The 10,882-nt window shown below is 45.3% G+C and overlaps 1 protein-coding gene across 1 annotated transcript; it reads left to right on the top strand.

Moving 5' to 3' along the window:
• Nucleotides 1-151: 151 nt before the first annotated feature.
• SHOX2 (short stature homeobox 2) lies at nt 152-8,374 on the top strand. The gene is made up of 5 exons (XM_007943544.1): nt 152-503; nt 3,387-3,595; nt 5,975-6,032; nt 6,433-6,521; nt 8,081-8,374. Exons 1-5 carry the CDS (start codon nt 152-154, stop codon nt 8,372-8,374), a joined length of 1,002 nt encoding a protein of 333 aa, XP_007941735.1.
• The last annotated feature ends 2,508 nt before the right edge of the window (nt 8,375-10,882 follow it).

The following is a 10,882-nucleotide window of genomic DNA, read 5'->3' on the forward strand; positions in this document are numbered from 1 at the left end:
TCTTCTTCTTCTCCCTCCCCCCCTTCCCCCACCTCCTGCCCCATTGATGTGTTATTATTGGGGGGGCTGGAGCAGTAAAAAAAGAAGAAGGAAAAAAGAGCGGGGATCGGCTGAGAGAGGTTGAGCGTGGGGCTGACGGGCGGTGGCGGCGATGGAAGAACTTACAGCGTTCGTCTCCAAGTCTTTTGACCAGAAAGTGAAGGAGAAGAAAGAGGCAATCACATACCGGGAGGTGCTGGAAAGCGGGCCGCTGCGCGGGGCCAAGGAAGCGCCCGGCTGCGCTGAGCCCGGCCGCGACGACCGCAGCAGCCCAGCAGTCCGGGCGGCCGGCGGAGGCGGTGGCGGCGGAGGAGGAGGCGGAGGCGGAGGCGGAGGAGGCGGAGGAGGTGTAGGAGGAGGAGGAGCAGGCGGAGGAGCAGGAGGAGGGCGCTCTCCTGTCCGGGAGCTGGACATGGGCGCCGCGGAGAGAAGCAGGGAACCCGGCAGCCCGCGGCTCACCGAGGGTAACGGCCCGACCTTCAGCCGCGGTCCCCTTCCCTGCCTTCCCTACTTCTCTAAGGCCAGAGAGGATTCAAGGCCCCGCGGGGAGGGGGCGGGACGTGGAGAGGGCCCTTGGTCCCCAGCTTTGCAAGCTAGAGTGATGGTGGAGGGTGGGAGTCCGGTGGTGTGCACGTTCGTGGGGGGGGCCGAGTGTGAGTGTGTGTGGGATTTGCGCGCGCCCTTCGCAGATGCTCCGTCTATTCCCATTCCACCGAAAAGCATTTTTCACCAGTTGGAGATGTGCCTGCAGCCCGGACGGCCCGCGGGTGGCTGGGGAAGTTCGCGAGGCCGAGCTCTGCGGACCCGGGTGCTAGCAAGGGCTCAGGCAGTCGTCCAGATTAAGGGTAGCATCTCGTGCCCAGTTTTTTAAAAGGGAGGGAGAAACACTAGCTTCCCCCTCGGGTCACCCTCGAGGTATGGGCTGCAACCAGAACCCCTCCAGTTCCAGACCATGGATCATGGAGGCCAAAACTTCCTGTTCTATTTGAGCTACAAAGGTAGAATGAGGTCTAAGCATGCTAAAATCTGGGCTATGTTCTTTCTCCCGGCCGATGCCTTTAGGTTCCATTTTGGGGTTTGTTTTTTCTGTGTTTACACACTTTCTTTACTGCTTGGTATCGTCCAATACTTGTCTTGTGGGGGGGGGGGATCCTTTGGTGCCAGCGAAGTGTTAGAAAGCCGGTTTATCTAAATGGTGGTGCGTCCTGAACCAATTTAGAGGAGTTCAACAATAAAATTAATTTGGCACTTGGTGCCTGCAGTAACTGGTGTGCTGCCATATTTTTCCAATTAAGAAAATATGTGGCATGCGTAGAATCACATATTTAAGCAAGCAATTAAGTTGTTTATAACACGGTCTGTTCCTGTTTAGGCCATTAAGTGGAAATTTGGGGACAAAATAGAGATTATATTAAGTCTATTAATCAACTTGAAATTTGGACATCTTTCTCCGTGAAGCTGCAAAGTTTGAAAGGCATCCATACACCCTGGATGACGTGACATAGACAAAGCCTTCTCATCCCTTTGGCAGAATCTGAAGTGTTTTCGTATTTAAATTTCACTACAATATCTGTGGAAATATTTTTTCTCTTAAATTGGACCCGAATGTTAGCTATAGTGTCCACTTCCTTCCCAGAGGAAGGGCAGATGTCCACAAAACGAACTCTGAGAATTAGAAATGCAGGCAAAACTTAAGATAACCGCAGTTGGAAGGCCAGGGTGGGTTGAAGTCTAGAGATTCTTCTCTCCTTCCAAATCCGGCTCCAGATACTCCTAAATTTGGGGAAAGACCGCACAGCTGTCAGGACCCCCAGGGCAGTCCTCTCCTCTCCTTCCCCCGTGTAGGTCCGAAGTCTCAGGCCCTTGGCTCTCTAGCGCTCCAGACCATGAGGTTCGGGTCTGAATCCCAGGCGGGCACAGTCCCTGGGATTGTTGACTTTCTAGCTCAGGGCAAATGTTACTTTCTCTGCAGACCGGAATTATATTGCAAAGACTCTTCTGGATATGACTTTTAACACCCATACTAATAGGGATTTTTGGACTAAGAAGAACTGCAAGCCGTCTCGACTATCCAAACTAAGCTTTGACACCTTAAAAGTCGAGTCACCGACTTGGGCGCAGGGGAGGAAGTTTATAGAGGGCAGTTTAGGTTGATACCGGCTCCCTTGCTCACTGCCCCTTGGCAATAATAATAATATTAATAATTAATAATAGTAATAATAGTATATACCTCGGGTGGCTCCGTATGCTCACGCTTTCAGAGCTCCTGCTTCTAAAAAGGAAGAGAAGGAAGGACAGGAACGTATCAACGGATGTGTGCAAACCCAGAGCAGAAAAATGCATATTTTATTAAACATCCGAGCTGTTGGATGCATGAAAAGGCTTTGAGCAACCAATAGAAACCGAGGACCGTGAATGTTCTGCTTGAACCTGTTGATCTCTGTGGGTTTAAGCATTTAGGGTCGAGTCTGCGTTTCTACGGGGGGAGGGAGAAGGAGAGACAGAGCAGTGGTCGGTTTCTTCGGCCACCGAGGCTGGTTTTCCGCCTTTAGTTTGTTGGCCTGGCGTGGGCGGCGAGCCCTCCAGGCCGCCAACATGGCGTGGGCGCCTGTATTCAGGCGGCCTGGGTTCGGGATGGGGGACTGGGACTGCCCGGCTGCCTGCAGGGCCGTCTGCAGGACTTGGCCGAAGCTCGGCGGAGGCGCAGGGTTGCCCGGGATGCCGCTCCCTGAACCATGCAGCACTAGGGTCTCTCTCTCCAGCCGCGACCCTTCGGCTCAATTGTTCCCAAATTAGATCAGCAAGTTTGCAGGAGGCAGGAAGCCAGCGGCGGTCACAGCTGGCCGGGAAGGGCCTAGCCCTCTGGGAATTGCGGATGTGAGAGGCCAGTGAGTGGCCTCGCAGCGTCCTTCAGCCGGGACCGCGCTCCACAAGGGGCCTGGCGCTGCCCTTTTGATTTCTCAGCGTGCTTCGAAGATAGTGAGTGCGAGAGAGGGTGAGTGATATAGGTTTGGTGTTGTTGGTCATAGGCAAGAGACTATGGAGTGGACAGTGAAACGGTGAGCTGAGGACACAGATTGCGGAGGGGAGGTGAATGCCCACCCTGCCCTTGGAGGCCACATAGACTTGACCTTTGTGCTTGTCCAAGACCCTCTTCCTGGGGGGGGGGGCTGGATGGGACTTTGGGGAGGTGGCTGGATCCTCCTTCCTTCTTTGAGACATACCTAGTGATGGGATTTGCTATGTTGTTTTTGTCCGTGTGTGTTTATGTGTGTATGTGTGTTTGTGTGTGTTGGTGTGCACGCGCCTGAACGCATATGTGGCCCCATACGTGGTGCTCCCTCCAGTGTCCCCGGAGCTGAAGGATCGCAAAGAGGATGCAAAAGGGATGGAGGACGAAGGTCAGACTAAAATCAAGCAGAGGCGAAGTCGGACCAATTTCACCCTAGAACAACTCAACGAGCTGGAGAGGCTATTTGATGAAACCCACTACCCTGACGCCTTCATGCGCGAGGAGCTAAGCCAGCGGCTGGGCCTGTCCGAGGCCCGTGTGCAGGTACCGGGGCTGTGAAGAGGTTCAGCCAGGGCCCAGAGAGTGAAGAGGGTGGGCACTTCTGGAGGTGGGAAGGCGACTTGGGGACACATTCCAGGGTGCCCGTTAAAGTGTTTGGTTTGAGGTGAGAAAAAAAAAGGGATGTTACATTTTTCAAACTAGATTTTGGTGCTATAGCCTTTTTTTTTTTTTCCCTCCAACATATGTTCCCAGCAGAAGAAAGCTGTGCTGGGCTTGCTCCCAGAGTTTCTATAAACCACACCTCCCCCCTTCGCCTAGTGCTGGCTTTAATGTGGTTTAATCCTAATGGGCCTACTTTTATAAGCCTTAAAAAAATCCCACAGAAAACGTTTTATCTTTGAATGCTTTAAAAGTTACAACGGATATTTTGCTTGTGCGAGTTGGGTTTCTCGAGGGTCTGCTTCAGGGTCTAGATTTGCCAAGCGGATGTGCCAATTAAGTTTATAGATGTACAGACTATAAAATAAATTAGTAACTGTTAAGTGCAGAAATTTACAGTCAGCCGTTAGCGGTTGATCTCAAAATGCGTGTGAGATAGTGGAGAAACAAATGAATTTTGGTCATTCTTTGTTCACTCATTTAATCAAGGAATGAACTTGGACCTACAGAAACTCAATTTTAAAACAACAATCCTCATATCTTAATATCAGCATTTTCAAAGTCTGACCCCCTAGCAGGTGTAATACCCAATGAAGTTCAGGTTGGAGTGCATTTTCTTTACTGATTATAGAGGTAAATGTAATAATATAAGCAGGTTTGGGGGGGGGGCACTTAAAAGAAATATAGGTGCATGTGTGCGTGTGTGTATACACATATCCTTCCAGGTTTATGGAGACAAATTTAAATACTTCAGATAATATTTCCGCTCAAATAATAAAGTAGGAAAAAATTATGGTCATTATTTTTCTGAACACATGGAGCAGTTTTAGGCTCCGAACATCTGCAGCTGTTACAAAGTATGGCTGTAACAGATACTCCCTGGGTCTCTGGGCGCAGAGACCACCATCTGCAGCGAACTATGCGCAATTCTTATGGGGCTTCCTCATGTCTTGTAATAGGATCAGGACAAAAACAGAGCAGTCATGTTGAAGGAAAAAAGTAATAATAGGCTGCCTTGGTCATCATATTGTGCATCAACAGCACAGCTTTCCTTTTTAAGCCATTCTTGCTTTACTATGTACCCTGAGATATCTAGAGGTTCTGTAATCCTTTAAAAACATGATAATAATCATTATAATTATGAGTATTAGTATTAGTCCCAATTCTTCTAGGAGAAAAAGAAACAAGAAGCCTAGGCCATGTGAGTTACACAAAGGACAACACCCTGGCACAAAATCCACACTCCTATTACACTAGATGGCAGAGGAATTTTTGAAGATTTACACTGATTGTGACTCTTGTTTTCACAATCTTACCAGAACTAGTGTTGAAGTAATATTTTACCTTCTTGCATTTTTGCATTAATATACAAACCAGTCAATGTACTGTATTACTGGAACTGAAATATAAAAGAAGCTATATTTGAATTTGAAAAAGCCTGTCATACTGCCTCTAAAAGTTGGCAAGTTTATTTAAAAAGGTAATATCCGGGAAAGGGTGGTATCCAGGAATTACTTGATCACACTCCACCCCCCCACAGTAAAATGTTCTCCCTCCCTTTTAGTAAGTGAACTTTTTTGTTCCTTTTTTTTTCATACTTTTATTTAAGTTTTAGAGCTATTTTCCAGATGCTTCTCTAATACCCTAACTGCAAACAGCAGCTTTTTCTATAGAAGCAAATTAGATTATCGTGATAATGCCACAATTATTCTGCTACTGCGTTACACTCTGCTGTACAGAGGTACAGAGAAACTCTGAACTTGTAGTGAGGCTTTTATGACACTAATTATGTCTCCCCTACTCCTAATATTCACCCCCCCAAAAAAGCAGAATCATTATTTGCTTTGGTGTTTGTTTTTCTTGAAGATGACGCTAATTGATATTACAGGCTATTAATGAGCACATTCTTTTCAGATCTTACTGGACAAACATCTAAATCCATTATCACATTGGTATCAGATATCAGGGAGAGTTTTTAGGCCTTAGGGACTCTGTAATGTGAAAAGGTGAAACCAAGACAAATAATAATTTATCAAGAAACACTTTATCTTGCAAAAGCCTATGAAATCTATTTTCTTTTCGCAGTTTATTTACATTTTTAACTTTGAAAATTGAGGCTTTTCTGTATAATTGAAAGATTGCTTGCTGTAGCTCCCAATCATTACCTAAAACACTACTTTTTTTTAATGTCTTCTGTAGTCTTGTAATTTTAAACTTCGGGTCATAATACCTAGGTTTTATTCTTTTCCCTCCACTTTGTAGGTTTGGTTTCAAAACCGAAGAGCTAAATGTAGAAAACAAGAAAACCAGCTCCATAAAGGTATGCTGCTCATATGAGGAAAATTTGATACTAAAATTTGTAAAAAGAGAATTGGAGAATATCGTCATTATAAAGATCAAAACAATTTTTAAGGATGACCCATGTTCTTGAGTTAATCTGTTCTGAAGGCAATTAATGAGTATCCTAAGGTTTGGGGGTAAACTACAAGTATTTTATTTTACTTTTTAAATTTTAAGAGCTTGTTTTACATTCAATGTTACGTGTACATTTAGTTTCACTCCCCATTCACCATGTCCAAAACTACATGTATTTTAATTAGGGCATCATAAGCCATTTTTAAAGGAATTAGTTCTATCTCAGTACCATCTGGAATATTGGAAGGCTGTGCTGGAGCTATTAACCTCATAATACTACTGTTTTGTTCCCTCCATTTTTGTAGGTGTCCTCATAGGAGCTGCCAGCCAGTTTGAAGCTTGTAGAGTTGCACCCTATGTCAATGTAGGTGCTTTAAGGATGCCATTTCAGCAGGCAAGTACAGCCTAGTTTCAAACATTTTTTTTTTAAGTAAAAAGACATGGATATTTGCTTGAATTGTTAAATATCACTTCTCTGAGTCCTAATGTTTGTGTCTGAGCAGTTGGAGAATCAATTCTAAGATGATATAGTGGAGCCACTCCCCTTTAAAAATCTATACAGTGTCAGGGTCTTGCATGCCTTGTCCTTTCTGTGCTTATTGGAACCCCACAAAACCCTCAGGGCAATAACTTTAAAAATGCATTGAAGATTGCACTTGGAGAGAAGGAAAAGCATTTTGATTAAGACTTTGTCGGATCCAATACAGAGGTTAGTCCTAAAGTGTTTCTAAGGCAACCTTCTAAATATTTTTTTCTAGGAATTTTCCACTTCTTAGTCACATTAAATGTCTCTGACAGAAGAAAAATAAATAAATAAAAGTCCTCCCAACTAAAATTTGATTTTCAAATGTTTTCTCTGTAACCAAAGCTTCCTCTCTGGTAAAGGAAAGTCTTGGTCTTCCCAGGGCTGCCCTACCTCCAAAATCCCTCTCTTAGCCATAAAGAAAGCTCTAAGACTACCTTTTAAAAGGACGGCCTGCAGCAATGATTGAATCCTGGGAAATCCTGGAGCTCTGAACTCACTCTCAGAGCCTGAGGATGCAATCCTTTCCCAAACCAGTGCCTGACCTTCCCAACCCTTGACTGGGAAGCCTGTTTGGTATGGCTTGATGGCATGAGTTAGTGCTCAGTCCCCCCGTGCCCTGGTCTGAGGAGGCACCTGGTTGCACCCATGTATTGAGTGTTAGTACTAAAGAGATACTAGCTCTGTTGGCACCACAGGACTCTGGCACCCTGCTGTTAGGCTTTTGAAGTGAACGGGAACCTTTAGAAGGAAACCCTTACTACTCAGATTGAGATCTTCCAGGTCAGCAGCTTTAGCACCACTGGGAGATTGTTAGAAATGCAGAACCTCAGGCCCCACACTAGACCTGCTGAGTGTGAGTTTGCATTTTTAACAAGATCCCCAGGTAATTCTTACAGCAGTAATCATTGAGAAATACTGACTGCCAATTGTGCCAATTGTGGGGAAGATGCAATAACTTCTCTAAGTGACGTAGAAAAGTTTTGTAGTTCACTCATTGTCAATTCTTTGCTTTCCCACTGCCATCAAACTGATTCTGATTGGTAGCGAGGAAAGAGGTTTATGATAGAAAAAGGGGTTAACCGCTCTAGCGCTTAGTTTTTCCAATGTACTATTGTTATTTTGAGGAGGGTGAGGTTTTAGCACAATTGTACTGTCGCCCTTTTTTCGGCCCAGTTCCCCTAGGGAGCGGGCACATTCCTGAAGACGAGGGTCCCCGAGGTACAGAAAGATAACCCACACAGAGAGGTGCAGAGACCTAAACCACTGAAATATCCTGTGGCGCCCCAGATTCAGAAACAGGCTGAGAAGGTCATTTTCAGGGCAAGATGAGCAGCTAAATGATCCCCTACGGCCCCCAACCCCTCGCCCTCTCCCGAGTCAAGCTGGACGCCGTTAATGTTCTGTTTCTATTCTCGTTGTCATCCTAGGATAGTCATTGCAACGTGACGCCCTTGTCCTTTCAGGTTCAGGCGCAGCTGCAGCTGGACAGCGCCGTAGCGCACGCGCACCACCACCTGCACCCGCACCTGGCCGCGCACGCGCCCTACATGATGTTCCCGGCACCGCCCTTCGGACTGCCGCTCGCCACGCTGGCGGCCGACTCGGCTTCGGCCGCTTCGGTGGTAGCAGCAGCCGCCGCCGCCAAGACCACCAGCAAGAACTCCAGCATTGCCGATCTCAGACTGAAAGCCAAAAAGCACGCGGCTGCCCTAGGTCTGTGACGCCAACGCCAGCGCCAATGTCGCGCCTCCGGCGCGGCACGCAGCCTGCACGCCCTCCGCTCCCGCCGCTTTTCGGTTAACCTTCCAGCCCCAGAACCCGGCCCCGCCCCCTTCCGCACCCGGAGCTGGGAGGGCCGGACTCCGCGCTGATCCGCTTACCGCTAGGCGCACCAGCTCGGCGATTTCAGATCACTCACCCACCCGGGAGCCTAGAATACGACTTCGTAGGGGCGGGTTTGGAAAGTCTGGAGAGAGACTGGACAAAAGAGTGGGACAGCGGAGTTGTGGCTCACGGCAAAGCTGCAGCGATGGACCCTTGCGTAGAAATAAAAATCCTGGTAGTAAAAATGAGCAAAAAACAAAAACAAACAAGCAAACAACAACAAAAAGAAAAGACAAATCAGAGAGAAAAAGAGAAAGTGAACTTATTGCTATTTGGCAGAAGCTGAAATCGGAGAGAGAACCAAGGATCAAAATATTTTAAAAATTATTTTATACATTTTAAAAATATGGAAAAATAACCTGGACGAATCTCGAGAGAATGGGGGGAGTTAACAACTTAAAAGTGTGTGTTTTTTTAATGGGCTAAGAAGGCAAAACAAAAGAAAGAGGTATACTTATTTAAATAATTAAGATGAGAAAAAGTATGCAGCTGGGAAGTTCACAGGTTTTGAAACTGACCTTTTTTCTGCGAAATTCACTTTAATACAAGAAATTTGATAAGAGAGGCGGGCCTCCTTTTACGTTGAATCAGATGCTTTCGGTTTAAACTCACCATGTATGGAAGAGCAAGAAGAGGGACGGCAGAACAAAAACGAGGAGATAAAAAAAATGATAATATAAAAAAATGCCACAAAGATTTCTCTGAGAAAATATATTGGCAAAACTGTCCGGACTGCTGACAGCAAATTCCGGTTTGCATGTTACTTGTATTCCATTGATGGTGTCTACCCCCTTCCCCACTCTTTACTCACTTGCACTCCATTTTCACCCACAGTAAAAAAAAAAAAAAAAAAAAAAAGCTTCGGTAAACTGATATATATACGTATACATATATATGTATACGTATATATATGTATATTATATATATATGTTTTGTTTTGCCCAATCCTCAGTCCTGTGGACAAAATGAAAAAGTCGGAACGGGAGAATATTTACATTCTGGTTGTCCCAAGAAGACGAAGGTGGGCAGAAAATGTGGGGAAAAGAAAAAGAAACCAGGATGAGCAAATGAAATAATGACGGTACAGCGCCTTGCACGGTGCCTGACACATAGAAGGCGCTCAGTAAAATGGTAGTCCCTTCCCGCTCCCCTTTTCTTGTATTCCCTCTTGCTGGTATCCTGAAACCCTATTTGAGGACCGTGCTTTATTTTCCCCTCTATATCCCGTCAACTTCACCTTAACACCCAGCTAGATTAGATCCAGGCACTAGATTTGTGTAAAATATGTTGATACACACGAACAAAGTTTATTTTGGCTATAATGTGTGAACTGATGGTTGACTTTCAACATTTGCATTTTATGTCACAAAGGTATATCCAAGTAATCTTTTTGTTGTTTGTTTCAATTCATGTAGCTATTTAAACTGGAGTATCTTGGACTAAGCAAACTGTATGCCAATTCTCTAGCAAGCCTCTATGTTTTTTGTTTATTTACAAGAAAAAGGAAAAGCTCTTCTCATTGAACTTTGGTATGCAGTTGAGCTTTGTAACTATTTGTTCTCCATGAAAACAAACTTATTTATATTTGCCATATTTTTTCTAGTGTATTAAGTTATTTTAAACAAAAGAAGATGCTGTTATTTCATGACGTGTTGTTGGTACAAAATGTTTCAGTTTCACCTCTGTTAAACTTTTTAAATAAGTGCCAAGTTATTAATTGAAGACACTTTGCGATCAATTGAATGAAAATAGTATTGTTTCATTTGATGGAGTTCGCGTCATCTTTGTTCCTGTTGGCTATTAAAATATCCGGGATAGTCTTTCCTTCTTCCTTTTTGATGAATGTCTATCTATATCTCGAATGTCCTAACTTGGAAAAGCGTTAGCCTCTGCTCCTTTGTACCGCAGTCAAGGGGCCGTCGTGAAAAAAATGGCTTTGTGGCTTGCACTAGCTCAGTGCGCATCCCCCCTCCCATTATCCACTCAGCATAGTAAACGGATTGATTTTATACTAAATCAATAAAGAAACAGGTATAAAGTAAATAACAGACTAGAATAACCTCCTTCCCTCAGATGGACTCTCGTTCTTCCATTTGCTACACGTCTACCCTTGAAGTTTATACGTCTATCCAATGAAGTTTATTGGGGAGTGTGTGTGTGTGTGTGTGTGTGTGTGTGTGTGTGTGGAGAGGAGAGGTGTAGGATCACGCGATGCGAAATCCACCTGGATTTGGTGTGGATGTGTTTGGCATAATCTGCACTCCGCCCTAAGAGTGTCTCCCGAGCCAGACCGCGCTGCTTTGGGTAAGAGCCGCGTAGAGAGACCAGCGGGGTGGGGGCTTGTG

The sequence above is a fragment of the Orycteropus afer genome, unplaced genomic scaffold (assembly GCF_000298275.1).
Source record: "Orycteropus afer afer isolate SDZICR_OR568_19922 unplaced genomic scaffold, OryAfe1.0 scaffold00109, whole genome shotgun sequence".
NCBI lineage: Eukaryota > Metazoa > Chordata > Mammalia > Tubulidentata > Orycteropodidae > Orycteropus > Orycteropus afer.